General features: G+C 45.4%; 1 protein-coding gene across 3 annotated transcripts; it reads right to left on the reverse strand.

The window, feature by feature from the left end:
* Window positions 1–3,556: 3,556 nt before the first annotated feature.
* LOC144981330 (uncharacterized) lies at window positions 3,557–21,881 on the reverse strand. Of its 3 annotated transcripts, none has more exons than XM_078950145.1 (7): window positions 21,738–21,881; window positions 20,826–21,167; window positions 20,585–20,647; window positions 19,948–20,049; window positions 18,195–18,229; window positions 16,335–16,478; window positions 3,557–4,418 (listed from the first exon to the last, which is right to left on the reverse strand). In XM_078950145.1, the coding sequence occupies exons 1-7, from the start codon at window positions 21,775–21,777 to the stop codon at window positions 4,311–4,313; spliced, it is 834 nt and encodes a 277-aa protein (XP_078806271.1). In that variant the 5' UTR covers window positions 21,778–21,881; the 3' UTR covers window positions 3,557–4,310. The 3 variants fall into 3 exon arrangements, with proteins under 3 accessions (XP_078806271.1, XP_078806270.1, XP_078806272.1); XM_078950144.1 differs by having other exon boundaries at window positions 20,826–21,170; window positions 21,738–21,880; XM_078950146.1 differs by lacking the exon at window positions 16,335–16,478 and having other exon boundaries at window positions 20,826–21,170; window positions 21,738–21,880.
* Window positions 21,882–22,351: the final 470 nt, after the last annotated feature.

Below are 22,351 nucleotides of genomic sequence, written 5' to 3' on the forward strand. Positions count from 1 at the left end.
AGTTTTTCATTTTATTTGTAATTGGCAGCAGTCACAATTTTACACGCCACACAGTGGCTGCAGATGTTTAAAGAAAAAGTTCTTTCTGTGGCAGTCCCTTGACAGGGGGTGGCAGGAAGGAAGCAGCGCGATGAATAACTGATAGGAGGGTCTCCAAATTCCCCAATACCTGCCCCTTTCCTGTGCTTCTGATGAACTTTCATGTGAGGTAGTTTCCAGTTTTCTGCAGATGTTGCTCAGGTGTTCCTGTTACATAGTGATTGCAAAAATAGAAAAGTTGAGAGATTGAATAATTTAACACAATTGTTCCATAAAACAAAAAAAAATCTTGTAGAACATTGGAAGCACCTCACCACAGCGGCATCTAGTGGCTAAAAGATGGTTTGAGAATGTTAAACTTATTAAACAGGAAGGTTTAATTAGGTTTTGATCTCTCTCTCCTTTTTTTAACCTAACAGATTGTTATAGAGGTGGACGGTGGTGTGATGGTTAGATTCTCGCCCCACAATGAGGCTCTGGTTCAAACACCTGCTGGGTTCTTTCTGTGTGGAATTTTCATGTTCTCCTCGTTGAAGAACATAAATTCATAGAACTGTTTTAGAATCACTGTTAAGATCCTGCATGCCATAAAAGCCCCCACTTTAAGTTCCAAGGAGCAGAGGTCAGGTTGTGGAGCAGGATGCCAGGAACTTATGGTGGTGGGGAGGGTCCTGTGTAGTTTGTGTTCTGATTTTATCTGTGCAGATGGTTACGTGACAGCTAACAGCCCTGGGAGCCGTGTAACGGGAGACATCTGACCAGCGGATTCTGCACCCTCCTCTCTGCATTTACATATTCATCCATACATTGTATAAATCCCCGGGCAGGGAGAGAAACTGTGCTCTTTCTTTGTGTTCCTGCTGTGAGCACTGTTTTAATAAAAGACATTCAGGGAAATTGATTGAGCTCGGATATCTGTATTAGAAATATTGTTAGGGTAATAAGTCTTTGGCTTGAATTGGAAACCCCCCGTCTGTGCGCTTTCATTCCAACAGAATCTCCACGCTTCATCGAGCATGCGTGGGTTTTTTCCAGGCACTCTGGCTTCCTCCCACAATCCAAAAACATGCTTCATAGTTTCAATGGTTACCATAAATTGTTAGGTGTGCATGTGTGAGTGTGTGTTGGAGTCATTGTGTGCCCCGCAACACACGAGCGACTTGTCCCAAATGTACCCGCCTTGCCCAAGAGTAGCCGGGACAGGCTCTGGCAACCCCATGACCCCAAAAGAGATACAGCCGGTACAGAAAATAGCTAGATGGATGGAAAGATTGGTAAAGTACGTTTTCTTTGTTTTTCGTTTATTTGTTTATTTTTAATTCAACTCAAATTGTATTTATTTAACAATGCAGAAACACTGGGTTTTGTGTAATGCTGACCTGCTTTTTTAAGCATTGTATTGAATAAATACTACAGAAAATTGTAAACAATAGGCACATCCTAAAATGATTAACAGTAGTAATGGTTTTGAGTAGTCAGAAAAATCAGAAAAGAACCCAAAAGTTTATAGTCTTTCAAAAACAACAACGGAGAGGAAAGCAAGAAACAAGAAAAATAATTTTCCTACTTCCTACTATAAATTAATATTGCCAACTTCCTGCCTTTCATTTTGAGGTGTTTAAAAAAACAACTGAGAGGATTTAGAACAGCTGGTGACGTGAACAAACAGTCATGTGACCTCCCCACTTTGATCAGAGCTAGGAACAATAGTCACAAAACAGAAGTTCCACGGATGTTACGAAATATTCCGAAACATGATCTCGATTGCTCTAGTTCCTCTTCCTCCCATTATTCCTCACATCACCCCCCCCCCACACCCCCGGATGATTAAGGATGCAGTGTTTTTGTTCCTTCAGACTTATTAATAAACTCTTCCTATGAACTCTAGGTTTCCGTTTCTATCTCCCTGATAAGGAATACATAACAGCCAGCTGTGTCCCCACAGTTTGTTTCAAGCCTAAGGGCTGGTTTATTCTTCCAAGTGATTTGTAATCGCTTGCCTCTCAGTAGACGCACGGCCATTGGAGCAGAATCACCCCAGTCCCTGCAGACTGTGACACCTGCTGGTGACGTCACCTGTGACTGGAATTTTACGCCTGTAGTGCAATCCAGTGCGAATCGCGTCCCTTAACTTGAATTTGTTTCAGCGTTTAGAGAATGTGAGTATGGAGAACACTGTCCAGAAAAATGTGGTTTTAACACTGAATCTGATGAAAACTTAACTGAGGAAGTTAGGAAATACCAAACTTCACAAAGAGACAGAGATAGACGCAGAGAGTGGACAACTAGATAGAAAACAGAGCAACCATCTGTCTTATATCTCATGTTATTTTAATTAGTAATATTTTTTCCGTTCTATTCCCTGCTTCTGTTTAGTTGACAAACACACCCCTTCCTCCTCTGCCTTTCATTTACTTGCACATTCACACACGCCGCAAAAGTCTGGGCAAAAGGTTCTTTGTGTTAAAAACAAACGCTGGAAACAATCGCGCTGCTTGAAAAGTATAAACGCCACTCAGAGGTTCAGGTACCGTGGATGGTTGAAAGTACGAGCAGTCAACTTTAGAATGAACAAAAACACACAATTCTGGATGCAACTGATGTGATGGCTGATCGCTGGGAAGTTTAAACCCCTCCTTTACACTACAGTCACAAATACAACTGCCACTGTGTGATGTCACAAATTAGCAGAATCTCAAAGATTAGCTGCAGACGGGGGGATGACGCCATCACAAAATCGAGCGACTGCTGGGAGGCCACAGGGCAGTGGCAGCTGGATGGCCGGCTGACAGCAGCTACTATTGGACGATGTGGAAATGTCTCTGGATGATGGCCGTCCATATCAAGTGCCACCGCCCGGCAGTCGTGGGTGTATGAAAAGTGGACCATTCTGTAACTCAGATTTTGAGCACACATTACAATCTTGTCAGTTTACAAAATTACACATTTTTAGACAAAGTGGCTTCTAAGAAACAAGCCATCCAGAAAACAAAGTGGTCCAACCACAGCAGAAGTCTTCATCAGAGGAAGAGAATCATATGGCATCAATGCCGTCTCCCCATTAATATGCAAGAACCTGTCATGGTAAGTTGGACGAGGCAAACCCAGACGCTGAAAACCCGTAAGGAAACTCAGGCGAGTAGCGAAGTGCAAAGAGTCTTTCATTTCCAAGCAGGAAATAAACAGTTCAATTTGTATGTTACTTCTAGCTTGGAGCTCAGGAGATGCGTCGGTGTAGCAGCAGCTCGTAGTGTCTTGAGAGCTGGGCTGAGAGCGTGGCGTGGCTGGAGTGGAGAAAATCCCCGCCGACTGCCTGATGTCTTGGGGCCCGTGGCGAGCGAGGAGCAAGGCGTGACTAGAGGCGAGACTGGAGCGAAGCGTGAGGAAGATCTCCCAGGTGGACACTCGTGGAATGGGAAACCTGAAGGCGGATCGAATAAGCAAGTGTAAAGGAACGGAGGGAACAGTGTCTGCTTTCGTGTCCTCTTTGCGTGGTGATGAAGAAACGTAGAGCCACTTTCTCTTTTGTGCATAACAGGCACATTTATTCACATGGGAAAGATGTAGTACATGCTCCTCGGATCATGGATTCTGCCATACACAGCGAACATTGCACATGCGCAGCTCTGCTGCAGAATCACCCGACATCACTGTGAACAGGTTACCGTAAAGCACCTTGTATGAACACACACATACACAGGTTCCAACTTTACCATAACACATTGAGTAAGGGCGCACTTTAATCTTTACATCTTAACAGCAAGGTTAGTAGAAGGCCAGAACATGAATAAGAACTTTAACTTGAGATTCAACATGCACCGAGGTAGGCAACGGACTGGCGATGAATGCTGGGCTGGATCTCCTTATGAAGGCAGAGAGGTGATGAGCAGAGTGTCCACAACTGGTTCCAATCTTCAGGTGCACAGAGAGAGGGGAGGGGAGGAGCACTGACAGAAGCCACCATAATAGACCCATGGTGACCACGATTGCCAGATTCATGTCCAGTCATCGCCGGGCCCCCTCCCCAGCAGTAGCCCTCGTCGATTGTCTTGTGCTGCTGTCCCACTGCAGCACAAGCTAGAAGGGGAAGGTGTGTGGCTGGAGGGTGGGAGTCTGAAACCGCTGATCATCAGAAAATTTTCCCGTGGTTCAGAAAGGTGAAGCAAAGGAATCTAAAGCCAGACTGTGATCCAGACTGTGGTTTAATGTAGAGTAACAGCAGAGAACAGAGGAGGTGAAGCATCGTGTGTGTTGGTGGAGTTCACATCAAGCTAAACAGATGAGTAAATGTCATTTTCTATGTGACCACAGGGGGCGCTGCTGGGTGGAGTAGAGATGGGGGCTTGAATGATAGGGTATTTTACGGAGTGGTCTTCTACCTGGAAAAAGCAAAGGATGACGTCATAATCATAGATGTTTTTCATATTGTTGCTTACAGAAACAGCTTCTCTCCATCTTTTTTTTTTTTTTTTTTTTTTTTTTTTTTTTTTTAACTTGTCCTGTCCAACAGCTAGGCAAACAGATGAGAGCTGAGGGCCTCTTGTGTTGGACATATTTTATTTTAACAAGAGGGGTTATTCATCTTCAGACAAACCAAAGGTATGTCTGAATAAACCCCTTTTGTAATTGAGGCCAAACTTTATTAATTTCAATCATGTTTGAAAATCTTTGGTGTTGGACCGGACGGAAAAGGAAAGAGGGGAAGAAGAGAGAGGGACGTTAGAGAGAGGGGGGAGTAGGAGGGTGATAATCGGAGGGGAAAGGGGGTAAGACCATGAAGCAGCATAGAGCAGACAGGCTTACTGGTTGTTTATCGTTACGGTACGGTTCAAATGTAGTACAAAAAGGGCGGGGCCTGTTCACACACACTCAAATATTATCAACACACCTGCTAGCCGCAAAAATGTCCACATGTCAACATGCACACAAAACAGATAGTGTTCACGAACGCATACCTATGCCTTTAAACCAACTAGTGTGAAATCTTTCATTCATTCAATCATGCAAACTATTAGTGCAAAGGTGAGCCAACACCTGTGCTCAGGTGAGTGTTTATGTTCTTCTAAAATGGATGGTGGAATGTGAAAAGAAGGAGGAGGAACGCCCAGCCACCCCCACACCCATACCCCCGCCGCAGCAGCAGCGGGGGTATGGGTGTGGGGGTGGGTAATTCCCCCAACGCCACACGGGAACAGGCAGGGAACAACCGCCCCCCGGGCGACCAAGACCGTCACCCAGGCCAGGGCCAGCAGGACCGCCGCGAGGCCCCCAGAGCCAGAGAGCAGGGAGGCGCAGAGGGAAAGAGAGCGCCGCCCCAGCCCAGCCAGGAAAGCAGCCCCCCGCCGCGCCGGACGAGCCCAACGCAGGGCCCCACCGGAGAGGGACGCCCACAGCCCCAGACGAGCACCCCACCACCACCCAGGAGTTCCGGGCATCCCCCCGCCCCGACCCCAGGTACGAGCCAGGACCCCCCAAGGGAGACCCGCTCCGCACTCCAGGCAGCCACCCACCCGGCCCACGGTTGGTCCAGGCAGGAGCAAGGCAGGGGCCCGCCGCCCCCGCCCAGGAGGGGGGAACCCCGGGGAAAAAAGGGCGGCCCACAAGGGGTGTTATAAATGTGGCCCGACCAGGCTCGGCCATGTTGGAAGTTTGGCGGGGCCCAGCGCCCAGGGGCAAGGACCAGGATCCACCCCCCAGGGACACGAACACCCCCGGCTCTGGTGTAATATGAACCCCCCCACCGCGCGGAGAGAGCACCGCCGGGCCCAGGGAGACGGCACCCAAGGGACACGGCCGCCATCGCCAAGAGGCCCACACCCCCCACCAGGGAAGGGGTAGGGGACAGATGGACCCAGGTCCCACCTTCCTTGTAAAATGTGTGTGCGTGTATGGGTGCTTGAGAGGGTGTTTGTGTGCATGTGTGTGTGTTTATGTTTGAATGTATATATTGAAGGGGGAGGGGTGTGTGTACTAAGGGGGGTGCAGTTAAAATTGGCGAGTAGGGCACTAAGGGGACATCTCCTGATTACTCACAGTGATGTCCCCTCACCCTCCACACCAAGGGGCCCTAAGTGTCTAAGGTGCGGTTAAAATTGGCGGGTAGGGTGCCAGGAGGACATCTGCTGCTTGCTTGCAGTGATGTCCAAGCACCCCCCCTACCAAGGACCCTACATGTCTAAGGTGCAAATAAAACCGAAAGAGGGGGGGCCCACTCCATACGGCAACCATAGGAGGGGGGCCACTCCCAAGTAGCCCCCCCCCCCCAAGGCGCATCGCAGGCTAGACCCCCCACCCCCTCACCCTAATATGAGGTTATATAAGGAAGGGGGTAAGTTGGGGACAGCTGGTAGACTGTCCCCCGGTGGTCAAACAGCCGTCCCCCAGCCCACCCCCAGCAAAGGGGCCAGGGCCACCCAGCCCAGGGGCCCACCCCCGGAGGCGCCGACACCCCAGGCCCGGCACCACCCGCCCCACACAGAGAGAGAGGAGCCAGAAAGCGTCCCCCCCCCCCCCCCCCCCCCCCGGGAGCAAGCCCAGGCCCCCACCCCCAGACGCCGGCCCTAGAAGAGCTCTGGTCAGGCCTCGATGGGACCGAGGAGGCCAACCGGCCGAGGCAACCACTGATTGCCTCAGCAGAGACCCCGACCAGTTAGCCCCCCCGACCCGTACTAATAATGGGCCCCCTCTCCCCCCCAGAACGCCCCCCCACAGGACAGGGCCGACAAGCCCCCCACCCCACCCCAGACCCCGCAGCCGAAGCGGGCGACACCCAGAGCGACCGGGGGCCCCGAGAGGGTTGTCCCGTCCCGTCCCAGAGCCAGGGAAGGGCCGATCCCAGCCCCAGGTGCAGATGGGCAGCCCATCCGGCGCCGCTGGGCCCCCCCCACCCGAGCAGGGCCCCCCGCCAACCCCCCCCAGCACAGGCAAAGGGACCACCCCCCCAAGCCAAGCCAGACCACCACCCCACCCCCCCACCACGCACCCCCACACCCAAGCCCAGAGGACCACGCAGCGCCCCAGCCCGCCCCACCCAGGCACCGGACCCGACCCCCCGACCAACGGAGCCCCCCACCGCCCCCGCCAGGCACCGGAAGCCCCGACCCCCACCCCAAACCACGGCAGAAGGGCAAGGAGCAGCGACGACCAAGCCCCCCACCCCCTAAGTCATGGAGTCAACCACAGGAGACCAGAGAGACTGAATTCTTTCAAAGTTACTTGAGCTTTGGGCTGACATTTTTTCCAAGCTGATATGATCAAACAGCAGATTTTTAGTGTTGACTTATGTTTATATTTTTCTTGTTTTTCCAATTTATTAAAATAGTTTTTTTGGCAATACAAAGAGTTATGAAAATGATAGATGCTAATCCTTCTTCTATATCGATGGCACTCATGTCACCAAGCACACAAAGTGACGGTGAGGCAGTGATTGAAACCTTAAGCCAGACTGATAAATCGGCACATACCTGCTGCCAGAGAGCCTGGACAGGAGTGCAGAACCACAGTGCGTGCATGTAGCTGTCGGGTAGATTATTATCACAGTGCTCGCAAATGTCTGAGTTACTGAGACCCATCTTGAACATCCTCTGTCCAGTGTAGTAAATTCTGTGAAGAGTTTTAAGATGGATTAGCTGCAGATTTGGACTTTTTGTCAGTTTAAAGGTGTTTAGACAGAGTTCTGACCAGAAGCTTTCATCTGTGCTGATGCTCAAATCTGCATCCCATTTTTTTGTTGGAAGGGCAATATTATTATCTAAATTACATAAAAGTTTGTATATTTTGGAGAGAGGTCTATTCATTGAAAAATTAATCAGAGTGGTAACTACATCTGGTAGCTTTAAATCGTCGTCTTTAATTTTATACTTTTTAGTAATACTTGATTTAAGTTGCTGATATTCCAAGAAGTTATTTATTCCATGTTTGTCTTGAAGTTCCTGGGGAGTTATGAATCTTCTATCAATAATTACGTGCTCTAGTTGTTTTATGCCCCCTGCTTGCCAAGCTGGGAAGTGAATCATTTTTTTGTTAATAAGGATGTCCGGGTTGTTCCAGATGGGTGTCATTTTGCACGGTTGAATTGATGATTTTGATATTTTGAGAAATTCCCACCAGGCTGTTAAAGTGGCATTTATATTAATGCTTTTGAAACAATCCTGTTTTTTAACTGTTTGGCTAATAAATGGTAGCTGTGAAAGGTTGATCTTTCCACATAACGCCTGTTCCAAGTCTAACCATGAGTTGGTTTCTGTATTATTTTTTAACCATTTTAAGATATATTGTAATCTATTTGCAAGAAAGTATTTGTGGAAATTAGGTAGTTCTAATCCTCCACAGCTTTTTGCAGATTTTAAAGTTTTTAGACTAATTCTTGCAGGTTTGTTGTTCCATAGAAAGCTTGATATGGATGAGTCTAATGTTTTGAACCATTTTAATGGCGGTTGTGTGGGAATCATTGAGAAGAGATAATTAACTTTGGGTAAGATTTTCATTTTAACCGTGGCTACCTTGCCCATAAGGGACAGAGGCAGGTTGGTCCAGCGTGTTAGATCGTCCTGTATGCTTTTCAGTAATGGGGTGTGGTTTAGCTGCACCAGTTCTGATAGTTTGGGGGAAAAGTAGATACCCAGATATTTGATATTTCCTGTTTTAACTGGAATTGTGAGTCTTTGTTCCATATTCCTGTTGAGTGGTAATAAAACAGACTTATTCCAGTTAATGGAATAGTCTGATATGGAGGAGAATTCATTTATGATCATTGCTGTTTCATTTACAGATTGTAAATTCCTTAAAAACAGTAATATGTCATCCGCATAAAGACTAATTTTTTGATGGCTGTGTTTGGTTTTTATTCCTATAATGCTCTCTTTCTGTCTTATTGCTGCAGCTAAAGGCTCAATGAATATAGCAAAAAGAGAAGGAGAGAGTGGGCAACCCTGTCTGGTTCCTCTTCCAAGAAAAAACCTGTTTGAAGTCTGTTTATTAGTTCTAACTGATGCATTGGGGTTGTGATATAATATTTTGATCCAATTGATGAATGATTCTCCAAACCCAAACTTATGGAGGGCAGCAATAAGGAACTTCCAATTAACTCTGTCAAAGGCTTTTTCAGCATCCAGCGATAGTACCGTCATTTCCTGGTTTTCAATGGTGGCAAAGTCTATTATATTAACTAGTCTACGGACATTATCATCCGAGTGTCTGCCTTTGATGAATCCAGTCTGGTCGAAGTGAATTATGTGAGGAGTGATTTTTTCTATTCTCTGTGCTAGTGCTTTGCAGATAATTTTTACATCTGCATTGATTAGAGAAATAGGGCGATAGCTTGAAGGACTAGTGGGATCTTTGTCTGGTTTTAGAAGAAGAATTATGTTGGCTGAGTTCATGTTAGGTGGCATTGATTGGCTCTCATTAATAGATGTGACAGTTTTATAAAATGTTGGTGCCAGTTGTTCCCAGAATTCTTTATAAAACTCAGCAGGAAAGCCGTCAGGCCCTGGTGCTTTACCATTGGGCATAAATAACAGACCTTCATGAAGTTCAGACAGCGAGAGCGGAGAATCTAAGTTTGTGATTTGATCCTCATTTAGCCTGGGTAGGTTTACATTATTAAGAAATGAGTCAATACTTTGCTCTGACGGATTGATCTGCGGTGTGTACAGGTTTTTATAAAAGTTTTCAAATGCGTTATTAATTTTGACCGGGTCATGAGTGACATTTCCTGTTTGGTCCATAATAGAGGTGATTGATGATTTTTCTCTGTTAATTTTAAGCTGATTAGCCAGAAATTTGCCAGATTTATTAGAGTTTTCAAATCTTTCAAGTCGTAGCCTTTGTATTTGAAATTGTGTTTGTTTATTGATGATGTCATTTAACTGCAGCTTTAAATTTTTCAGATCTCCCAGAATGCGTTCCTGTGCAGAGGCAGCATAAGCAGTCTCCAGGGTTTTGATTTTATTTTCTAATTCTAATAAATCTGCTTTCTCTTTGCGTTTTTTGTGCGTTGAATAAGAAATGATTTTCCCTCTCATGACTGCTTTTGCTGTTTCCCAAAGAACGCACGGTGGGATGTCTGGAGTATTGTTGAAGTCTAAGAAGGTTGCCCACTCTTTTTTAAAGAATTCAAGAAATTCCTGGTCCTTTAACAGAGACATATTAAACCTCCAGGTTGTACCAGAGGGTGTGGATTTTTCCCTAGAAATGTTTACAGAGACTGGTGCATGATCACTGATAATAATTGGATGGATATTGGAGCTTTGAATATTTTTTAAAAGAGAGTTACTGATTAATAAATAGTCTAAACGGGAGTGTGAGTGGTGAACTGGAGAAAAAAAGGTGAACCCTTTAGTGCTTGGGTGACATGAGCGCCACGCGTCGCAGAGACCCAGATCATTCATGTACTGCTTTAGACTACTTGCAGACTGCCATGTACGCTGATTTGCTGCTGTGCTGAGTCTGTCAAGTTCAGGGTCCAAAACAAGGTTGAAGTCTCCTCCTATAATGATTGTGGAGTCAGAGTGAACTGAGAGTGAGGTGAAGAATCTGTGAAAGAAGGAAGAGTCGTCAACATTAGGCCCGTATACACTCACTATACAAAAGTCCTTATTCTGAATGGATATATTAATGATTACAAATCTGCCTTCAGGATCCTTATGAGTAAAATTAAGATTTTTATTAATTAAAACAGCAACTCCTCGTTGTTTGGAGTTGTAACTGGCAGAGTATGTATCGCTGGATGCTGAAAAAGCTTTTGACAGAGTAAATTGGGAGTTCCTTATTGCTGCCCTCCATAAGTTTGGGTTTGGAGAATCATTCATCAATTGGATTAAAATATTATTTCATAACCCCAATGCCTCAGTTAGAACTAATAAACAGACTTCCAACAGGTTTTTTCTCAGAAGAGAAACCAGACAGGGTTGCCCACTCTCTCCTTCTCTTTTTGCTATATTTATTGAGCCTCTAAACTAAAAGTAAACACAGCCTTCATAAAGTTAGTCTCTATGCGGATGACATATTACTGTTTTTAAATAACTTACGTTCTGTAAATGAAACAGTAACAATTATTAATGAATTCTCCACCATATCAGACTATTCCATTAATTGGAACAAATCTGTTTCATTATCACTGAACAGTAATGCGGAGCAAAGACTCACAATACCAGTCAAACCAGGCAATATCAAATATCTAGGTATTTATTTTTCCTCCAAATTATCAGAACTGGTGCAGCTAAACCACACCCCATTACTGAAAAGCATACAGGACGATCTAACCCGCTGGACCAACCTGCCTCTGTCCCTTATGGGCAAGGTAGCCACGGTTAAAATGAAAATCTTACCTAAAGTTAATTATCTTTTCTCAATGATTCCCACACAACCGCCACTAAAATGGTTCAAAACATTAGACTCATCCATATCAAGCTTTTTATGGAACAATAAACCTGCAAGACTTAGTCTAAAAACTTTAAAATCTGCAAAAAGCTGTGGAGGATTAGAATGACCTAATTTCCACAAGTACTTTCTTGCAAATAGAGTACAATACATCCTAAAATTGTTAAAAAATAATCCAGAAAACAACTCATGGTTAGACTTGGAACAGGCGTTATGTGGAAAGATCAACCTGTCAGATCTACCGTTTATTAGCCAAACAGTTAAAAAACAGGAATTTTTCAAAGTATTAATATAAACACCACTTTAACAGCCTGGTGGGAATTTCTCAAAATATCAAAATCATCAATTCAACCATGCAAAATGACACCCATCTGGAACAACCCAGACATCCTAATAAACAAAAAAGTGATTCACTTCCCAGCTTGGCAAGCAGGGGGCATAAAACAACTAGAGCACGTAATTATTGATAGAAGATTCATAACTCCCCAGGAACTTCAAGACAAACATGGAATAAATAACTTCTTGGAATATCAGCAACTTAAATCAATTATTACTAAAAAGTTTAAATACAGAGACAACGATTTTAAGCTACCAGATGTAGTTACCACTCGGATTAATTTTTCAATGAATAGAACTCTCTCCAAAATATACAAACTTTTATGTAATTTAGATAATAATATTTCACTTCCGACAACAAAATGGGATGCGGACTTGAGCATCAGCACAGATGAAAGCTTCTGGTCAGAACTTTGTCTAAACACCTTTAAACTGACAAAAAGTCCAAATCTGCAGCTAATCCATTTCAAAACTCTTCAAAGAATTTACTACACTGGACAGAGGATGTTCAAGATGGGTCTCAGTAACTCAGACATTTGTCAGCACTGTGACAGTAATCTACCCGACAGTTACATGCATGCACTGTGGTTCTGCACGCCTGTCCAGGCTCTCTGGCAGCAGGTATGTGCCGATCTATCAGTCTGTCTTAAGGTTTCAATCACGGCTTCACCGTCACTTTGTGTGCTTGGTGACATGAGTGCCATCGATGTAGAAAGAGGATTAGTATCTATCATTTTCATAACTCTTTGTATTGCTAAAAAAAACTATTTTAATAAATTGGAAAAACAAGAAAAATATAAACATAAGTCAACACAGAAATCTGCTGCTTGATCATATCAGCTTGGAAAAAATGTCAGCCCAAAGTTCAGGTAACTTTGATGAATTCAGTCTCTCTGGTCTCCCATAGCTAACTCCATGACTTTGGGGGTGGGGGGGCATGGTCGTCGCTGCTCCTTGCCCTTCTGCCGTTGTTAGGGGTGGGGGTCGGGGCTTCCGGTGCCTGGCGGGGGGTGGTGGGGGCTCCGTTGGTCGGGGGGTCGGGTCCAGTGCCTGGGTGGGGCGGGCTGGGGCGCTGCGTGGTCCTCTGGGCTTGGGGGGTGGGGCCCCTTTGCCTGTGCTGGGGGGGGGGGGGGGGGGGGGGGGGGGGTTGGCGGGGGGCCCTGCTTGGGGGGGAGGGGGGCAGCGGCGCTGGATGGGCCCATCTACACCTGGGGCTGGGATCGGCCCTTCCCTGGCTTTGGGACGGGACGGGACAACCCTCTTGGGACCCCCGGTCGCTCTGGGTGTCATCCGCTTCGGCTGCGGGGTCTGGGGTGAGGTGGCGTGGGGGTCTTGTCGGCCCTGTCCTTTGGGGGGGCGTTCTGGGGGGGGGGGCACTATTGGTACGGGACATGGGGGGTTGACGGGTCGGGGTCTCCGCTGAGGCAATCGGCGGTTGCCCCGGCCGGTTGGCTGCCTCGGTCCCGTCGAGGCCTGACCAGAGCTCTTCTAGGGCCAGCGTTTGGGGGTGGGGGCCTGGACTTGCTCCGGTGGGGGGGCGACGCTTTCTGGCTCCACTCTCTCTGTGTGGGGTGGGTGGTGCTGGGCCTGGGGTATCGGCGCCTCCGGGGATGGGGCCCCTGGGCTGGGTAGACCTGGCCCCCATGCTGGGGGGGGGGGCTGGGGGACAGCTGTTTGACCACCGGGGGACAGTCTACCACCTGTCCCCAACTTACCCCCTTCCTCATATAACCTCATATTAGGGTGAGGGGGTGGGGGGTTTAGCCTGCGATGCGCCTTGGGGGCGGCCTACTTGGCAGTGGCCCCCCTCCTATAGTTGCCGTATGGAGTGGGCCCCCCCTCTTTCGGTTTTATTTGCACCTTAGACATGTAGGGCCCTTGGTAGGGGGGGTGCTTGGACATCACTGCCAGCAAGCAGCAGATGTCCTCCTGGCACCCTACCCACCAATTTTAACCGCACCTTAGACATTTAGGGCCCCTTGGTGGGGAGGGTGAGGGGACATCACTGTGAGTAATCAGGAGATGTCCCCTTAGTGCCCTACCTGCCAATTTTAACTGCACCCCCCTCAGTACACAAACCCCTCCCCCCTCAATATATACATCCCAACATAAACACACACACATGCACACACACATCCTCTCAAAGACACGCACACACATTTTGCAAGGAAGGTGGGACCTAAGACCATATGTCCCCTACCCCTTCCCTGGTGGGGGGTACGGGGCCCTTGGCAACGGCGGCCGTGTCCCTTGGGTGCCGGTTTCCTAGGCACAGCGATGCTCTCTCCGTGCGGGGAGGGGGTTCACATTACACCTGAGCCGGGGGTGTTCGTGTCCCTGGGGGGTGGGTTCGGGTCCTTGCCCCTGAGCGCTGTGCACGCCAAATTTCCAACTGTGGCCGAGCCTGGTCGGGCCATGTTTACAACACCTCTTGTGGACCCCCTTTTCTCCTGGGTGCCCCCCTCCTGGGCGGGGGCGGCGGGCCCCTGCCTTGCTCCTCCCTGGACCAACCATGGGCCGGGTGGGTGGCTGCCTGGAGTGCGGAGCGGGTCTCCCTTGGGGGGTCCTGGCTCGTACCTGGGGTTGGGGCGGGGGGATGCCCGGAATTCCTGTGTGGTGGTGGGGTGCTCGTCTGGGGCTGTGGGCGTCCCTCTCCGGTGGGACCCTGCCCCCCCGGTGCGGCGGGGGGGCAGGGTTTCCTGTTTGGGCTGGGGCGGCGATCTCTTTCCCTCCGCGCCTCCGTGCTCTCTGGCTCTGGGGGCCTTGCGGCGGTCCTGCTGGCCCTGGCCTGGGTGACGGATTTGGTCGCCCGGGGGGCAGTTGTTCCCTGCCTTCACCTGTGTGGCGTTGGGGGGGTTCCGGCTGCCGCTGCTGCTGCGGCGGGGGTCTTGGAGTGGGGATGGCTGGGCACTCTCCTTCCTTCTTTACACATTCCTCCATCCATTTTAGAAGAACATAAACACTCACCTGAGCACAGGTGTTAGCTCACCTTTGCACTTTTTTTTTTTTTTTTTTTTTTTTATACACTGTATTTCATCCCACGAAGGAAAATTCTTTCTCCGCATTTGACCCATCCCCTTGGGGAGCGGTGAGCTGCAGCCGAAACCGCGCTCGGGAGGCAGTAGCGTTAAGGGTCTTGCCTAAGGACCCTCACTGGGTGATGTTAACTGCTCGCCATTGATATGGTAATTGCCCCCAGTACCATTGCTCATTCCCCTCCGGGAATCGAACCCTGGTTTCCTGCGTGGTAGCTTCCCATCTTACCAACCGAGATACCCAGCCGCACTAATAGTTTGCGTGATAGAATGAATGAGATATTACACACTAGTTGGTTTTAAGGCATAAGTATGCGTGTGTGAACACTATCTGTTTTGTGTACATGTTGACATGTGGACATTTTTGCAGCCAGCAGGTGTGTTGATAAGATTTGAGTGTTTGTGTGGACAGGCCCCCCCCCTTTTTGTACTAGATTTGAACCTTACCGTAATGATAAACAACCAGTAAACTTGTTGCTTTATGCTGCTTCATTGTCTTATCCCCCCTCCCCTCCTATTATCACCCTCCTAACACCCCCCCCCTCTCTCAAACATCCCTCTCTCTTCTTCCCTTCTTTCCTTTTCCGTCCGGTCCAACACCAAAGATTTTCAAACATGGTTGAAATTAATAAAGTTTGGCCTCAATTACAAAAGGGGTTTATTCAGACATACCTCTGGTTTGTATGAAGATTAATAACCCCTATTGTTAAAGTAAAATATGTCCAACACAAGAGGCCCTCAGCTCTCATCTGCCTGCCCAGCTGTTGGACAGGACAAGTTAAAAAACAAAAAGGAAAAAAAGCAGCTGTTTCCTTTTCTGGAATCTCTGACTTTAATTCCTTTGTTTTCCAACACAAACCTTAAAGGAGAACTAAACTGTTTATGTCTGCTTTTTATAAAGAAGTTTTGCAGACTGTTGTGCTCCATGACAGTTAGCAGCGCAGTAAGAGATGCTGTAACATTAACCCAATACATTAATGCATTATGCCCAATGCATCATGGGAGTTGGAGTGAAATGCGGTGGTGCTGATGCAGAACAGACTCACGTCACTAAGCTTCACTTTTTACACGGTCTGACACCGGATCCAGCGGGAAACTACTACTACTCTTTCCTCCCTCCATGCGCATCAATTAATTTTGATTCACGCATCAAATGTGCATTCTCCACCTTTGTTTAACGCACGTCAAAGTCGCTGCTCGCCGAATGTCCAAAAGTGTGTTTAGAAACTTGAAGCTCCCGCCGCAAGTGGGAGGAGCTAGCGTCTCAGGTTTTTCATGCTGAGAGATCCGATGCTTTTATTTTGAAGAGTTCCACAAAGCTGTCAGCAAACTATTCAGTGTGAAACCTTAACCTGTTTTGAGGAACACAGAACTGATATTCTGGTGATGATAAATGTTTATATCAGTGAAAATCAATAATTTCCTGCGGCACACCTGACCATCCCTCATGAAACACTACTGTGTCGTGGCACAATGGTTGAAAAACACTGAACTAGAGAGAGCACAGGGTTTTATGTTGTTTCCAAACCAATTTTCACTCACATTGTCCTGAGGACAGTCGACGAGGCTGTACACATTTGTGCTGTCAGATCTCTGTCGGTTCTTAGAGTTTACGTATGAGTACACAGTAGATATTTCCAAAGCAGGCGACGTGTTTTCCCTGATCTCCTCGTATTCATGGCTGTCCTGCAGAACAATGTTAGAGTTATGTAATTATCATTTTCTTACACGCTATAATCTCCATAATATGATTGTGTCATATCTATCTTTCAGTAAGAAATCAATGACCTGAAAAGTTCTGATTATACGAGAATATGATGTTCCTGTTGTTTGTGATTAAATGACCCACATTCATGTCTGCAGCCTTCTGTTTTCAATAAAAAGAGGCTCCATGCACTAGGATGGCAGAACACCTCTGTGACAGTTTGCGCTGTCACAGACCGATTGTCCTTCTGCAGAAGTCTAGCAAAAGTTCTCATCTCCTGTTTGGTTCTTCTCTTTATTAAGGAAAAAGTCAGAACCCTGACAATTTCTCATCTGGTTTCATCTCAGGCTACGTTCACACTGCAGGGGTCAATGCTCAATTCCCTTTTTTTTTTTAAAAATCCGATTTTTTTTCCCCAAGTCCGTTCACATTTTTAAGTAAATCCGAACTTTTGTGATATCCAGTGTGACCGTGAAACGTCCCAGAATTTACCCGCATGCGCAGAAGAGTACTCAACGGTGAACGACGTCACTCGTTGTTTGCGGAAGTAGCTAACGTTAACATGGATGTCAACAACAGTGTTGTCAACAGCGGATCTCTTTTTGCAGTATTAAGTTTATTTTCACAAAGGAGCCAACACAATAACAATCTTTTCATTTTAAGAAGGCATGGGAACCAGGATTGTCTGGACCCACTGTTGTGGAATTTGGGATGGGTCTCATCTTTGTGTCAGAATTTCCCCTTTGATGTAATATTTGTCTTTCCAGCAGATCTGGTATAATTGTTACAGCTTAAAATAATAACTTTTTCAAATCAGTACTTATATCCCCCACTTTCTCACCTCTCTTCCCTTTACTCTCTCCCCCCCCCCCCCCCTTACATTCTTCCCCTCTCCCTCCCCACACACACTAAATGTAACAAATAAATAAAAAATAATACAACAAAAAGGGGTTTATCCAAATCTACACTCTGGTTTCTCGAAGTTCTATAACCTCTTTATGTAATAGTAAAACCTGTCCAACACAAATGGCCTTCAACTCTAATCTGTTCGCTCAGCTGTTGGACAGAACAAGTTAAAAGAAGAAAGAAAAAAAAGGAATGGGGATGTGTATGTGTTGGGGCAAGCGCGTGTGTGTTAGAGACAGGAGAAGAACGCATGCAGCGGTAGAGAATGGGAGGGGGGGGCAGTGTGGGTGCGCATTCATGTTGTGTGTTACGGGAGAAGGAGAACGGTAATAGAAGAAGGTTTCCCCCAGAATAAATGTTATGGACTCTTTATTAACCCGTTCTGGAGAATCCTGGAAAATCGAATCAAATATTAATCCAATCGGTGACCTCGCTTCCCCTCCACTGACTGGTCTCAGCAGGATCATCTGCCATGGTTGATGTTTATGTTCTCGTTCCCACCTACTTCAACGCAAAATGATGACGTTTGTAGCGTATCAATGACATACGAGTCGGATACATGTGACCTGGCCGTTCAGACGGAGGTCGCATTTGAAAAGATCGGATACGTATTGGATTCAGGACCACATACCCAAGTGGCCTGGGTCACATTTGAAAAGATCGGATCTGTGTCGCTCAGACTGTCATGAAAATATCTGATACAGGTCGCATAGGGGCAAAAAAATCGGAATTGGGTCGTTTCAGCCTGCGGTGTGAATGTAGCCTCAGATTCAACACAGATTCATACTCACCAGAGGGACGTTGGCATATGTTTCCGAAGGAGGTTCTGAAAGATGAGAAACGTAGATATTTAAATGCAGAAATATTCAGTTTCACTTCCTAAATGTTAAATGCTTTTTATTTCTCACATTGAAAAATGTAACAATCACAAACACATATTTTATTTGACTTAAAAATTGTAACATTTCAAAGTTCAACATCTATTTTTGTTTCAAGGTTGAAAGCTACTCGTTTGAAGACTTTAGCTAAAACTATCCTCTGGTCTACATAAGCTAGGATATGGTACATCCAATGTCATGAGAAAAACAAGAATCTGTAATATTTTTCAAGTACAATTATTTGCTTTTCCTTAGTAACTATTATTAATGCGTGTAACAGAACTGAAAGTTTGACTCAAGAAACAAGAAACATGTTTTGAGTTGGTGCTAAAAGCAGAGCGGGATCGGCGTGAGTCTGTTGGTGTTGACTTTGAAATAGAATTCTCCCACATTTCTTGGGTTTGAACCACAGCAGATCTTCTAGACCATGTCTAAATACCTAAATGCATTGAGTTACTGCCATGTGTTTGGAAGGTTATAAATGTATAAAAGTGGCCAGTGAGAGTATTTTTTCTGTTTACATGTTCGAATATTCAGGATAAGATTGACCAAATAACTGGACAACTGCTATGTATACCTGGCAGCTATGACCTTATGGCGGCTAACACTTAACCCATGTTTGTCTTTGAAAGTCTGAAAAAGATTAAATATATACAGTCAAAGAAATATTACTTGTCATATTGATGTAGATTCTCAGTCATCCAGATCCTGATAAAAATGAAAATTTCAAAAAAATTCAACTGGACAACATTTCTGGTTTGCAGATGTTTGGCCTGTCATTCCAGCGGCTTCAACAGTTCGTGCCGAAACTCCAGCGAGGAAGAGGATAAATATCTCTAGCTCAACACCAGTCGGACAGAACTGAAGAAGCCGCTCAGATAAACGTCTTCAAACAAGAAACTTTGTCCAATTGCATTTTTGGCAACTTTTCATAGTATTTGTCTGCAGGAAACCACCATATAAACCTGCATGGATGATGGTTATTTTTGATTTTCTTCAATTATTCTTAGACATTTAACATTTCCTGATTTTCTTTCATATTTCTCCTTAATCTGTTTTGCAGTATTTGAATTAAAGTCTGCAGAGGGCTGCATGGTGGGACAGTGTTCAGCACTCTTGCCTCAAAGCAAGAATGCAACCGGTTCAAGTCCCGGCTGGGGGACCTGAAAACAGAACAACAATGTTTTCCCTGTGCATGCGTGGGTTCTCTCCAGGTTCTCCAGCTTCCTCCCACCGTTCAAAAACATGCTTCATAGGTCAATTTAAATTGTACATAGGTGGGAATGTGAGTTTGCATGGGTGTGGGATATGCATGACCCTGTGACAGTCTGGTGACCTGTACAGAGTGTCCCCTGCCTCTTCCCATAAGTGGCTAGGATAGGCTCCAGCAGCCCTGTGACCCCGAAAGGGACCAACAGAAGAAGATGAATGAATTAAAGTCACCATTGTTTTTCTCTGCATGACGAGTTGTTTTTTAAGAATGTAGAAATAACTAGAAAAAGTCTAAGAACAGCTGCCTAAAAGTTGTAAACACAAACAGTTAAACTTCATGTTGAATTTACGGTTAAGAACACAAAGGAACTCTTCAAAATTTAGAATGTGAAGCGATAAAGATGTGCAGTCTGCAGGAAATGACTTGATGTCATGTCAGTCAATCTCATTTCACCTTTTTTCTGATTGAATCTCCGGCTCCTGCAGAAAATCAGCAACGCCACAGAAAACATGGAGATCAAGCCCACCAGAGTCAGACTCACATACAGCAGCAGACCTGCAGAACATGGAGACAAAGGTTTTAGTTCCACTCCTGTGAGGTCGGAGAACTATCTCAGTCAGGAAAGTTTTGAGGAGTTGAACACAACCAGACCTCATTGCAATGTTGTTGTCTTTGTAAGAACTTGTGGACTTTTGTGTTCTAACCAAAAATATGTGTTTGTAGAATTTCGGCAGATCTTTTTGTCCCATGTCTGGACATTTTAGCACTTTGATTCCTGACATTCAGAATGTGGTTTAGCCATGTTTCACTGAGCTCAGAGATGCTACAACCCTTGTGCTTTCTTAGATGACCCCCCCCCCTTACATTGACGTGTTCTCCCTACCATGACAAAGGTGGATAAAGGTGGAAAGATTTCATGTAATCTATGGACACCAGTGAAGATCACAAATCATTGAAGAAAAAAGGTTCAGCGCACTGTCTAGTGGGTCTATATGACCCAACTCCCAATGGTAAAGTGCCTAGGATAGCACAAGGGTTACACCCTTTGTTGTCTTTGTTGTCATTGTTGTCATTGTTGTTGTTGTCATACCAGAGGAGATCTGTGTTGTTGGAGAAAGTTCTACAGTCCTGGTTGGAGCTGAAGTTACTGAAGCTGTAAAGAATTCAAAAAGTGAGTCAGAACTTTATTCTTTTTGACATCGAAGTTATTTTTTATGAACAATAGTTTGTGATCTTTTTTAAGCAGAGGTAAAAAAACTGTAATAAACATGAAACAAAAGGCACAAATTTTCACAGAGAAATATTTTGATGATTTTGAGGATCAAACTCACCTTCTGTAACGATTATTTTGAAGTTGTCTTCTGAATCTGGATGCCAGTCTTCTTGTAATTCACATCTGTACAAACCTGAGTCTGACTTTGTGAGTTTAGTGATCGTCACATCTAAAATACTTGATCCAATATATCGATACTCATATTTAATGCTGTATCTTCCTCTCTGATCTTCATCTCCATATGTGTCTATGAGAATGTTTCCTTCTTCACATGTTTCCTTACAGAGCAGCTTTCTGCTCCCTAAATATCCAAGATAACATCTAACAGTGATGTCTTCTCCTTCACGTTTTGCATAGATGTTGGTTTCTGCATCAACAAGAGAGTCTCTGTCCTGCAGAGCTGCTGAAAAGAGGAAGAGTTACAGTTAATGTCTTCCTGTAACACTGAACACTGAAGATGATGCATTTGAGGAAATCCATAGAAACGTCTATAAGATTAGATCACAAGATTTTCGTTCATATTTTTCTGATGACAGAAACAATGGAAAGAAGATGATTATTATAAATTATTCATTCATTCATTCATTCAATTTCCCCTTTCGGGGTCACGGGGCGGCTGGAGCCTATCCCTGAGACTTGCGGGCAAAGGCAGGGGACAAACTGGACAGGTTGCCAGTCTGTCGCAGGGTGTGACAATTTATTTAATAAAAAAAAATCCAGACAAATGTATTTAATAGGCAAAATAACAAAACTATTATATATTTAGTAAAAAGAGAGTTTATAAAGAAAAGATCAACAAAGCTGCAGTTGTTGTTTTTAAACCCTGAACATCAAGTTGAATCCCAAAGATGAAGATCATGAAACAGAAACAACTGCAGAAAGACTGAAACAGTTCAGTTTAATGTGTTCAATAAAGGACTAAACTGCAGCTCTAAGAATGAAAAGGAGTGAAAGAAATCAATGAACTCACTCAGGAAGAGACAACAGATCAGACTCTGACAGACTCTCATGCTGCCTGATGGAGAATGATGGAGCTTTTCTTCTTTTACTGCTAAAACAGGAACTTCTCAGTTTCCTCAAAGCTGAAGCTCCTCCTCCAATTACAAGACTCATATTTCATCATTCTAGCTCTCAGTAGATCGTGTCATTCTCGTCTTTTGTCTCTAAAAAAAGCACTGAGTATTTTAACCACAGGAATCAAAGTCCTTTTTATAAAGGAGATGTTTCTTCATCCCGTTTGTGTTTCCATAGTGTGGACAGAGGGGTGTCAGAAACCCTCATTGACTCTATTCTGTTGTCTGTAGACTGAAGGTTACTGAGCAAACAACAGCTGTGAGTTTGTGAGTTTGCTTCACTTCCTTCTATGCAGACGTGCAATGATCTAAACTTTCTTTGTATTCCTCTCACATCTCACATCCTGACTGAAACGTCCAGCTGTGTGTTTATCTATACTTCATCACCATAAATACAGAGGCTGTGTCTGCTTAGAAAACTGCAGCACTAAAGCAAAGAGGAAAACCACTGAGAGTTCTTCAACCAAACAGCTTTTGCTCTGATATCGTGCAAAACATCTCATGCTGAGAT

This window comes from Oryzias latipes, chromosome 7 (assembly GCF_053564925.1).
Source record: "Oryzias latipes strain Hd-rR chromosome 7, Olatipes_Hd-rR_3.1".
In the NCBI taxonomy this organism is placed as follows: domain Eukaryota; kingdom Metazoa; phylum Chordata; class Actinopteri; order Beloniformes; family Adrianichthyidae; genus Oryzias; species Oryzias latipes.

Coding starts and splice junctions, on each gene's coding strand:
- LOC144981330 (XM_078950144.1), bottom strand. CDS start 21,777: ATGAGAGTCTGTCAGAGTCTGATCTGTTGTCTCTTCCTGA. Junction 18,230..19,947: donor GAGATTCAATCAGAAAAAAG/GTGAAATGAGAT, acceptor CTCATCTTTCAG/AACCTCCTTCGGAAACATAT. Junction 4,419..16,334: donor TCGACTGTCCTCAGGACAAT/GTGAGTGAAAAT, acceptor TGCTTTTTCCAG/GTAGAAGACCACTCCGTAAA.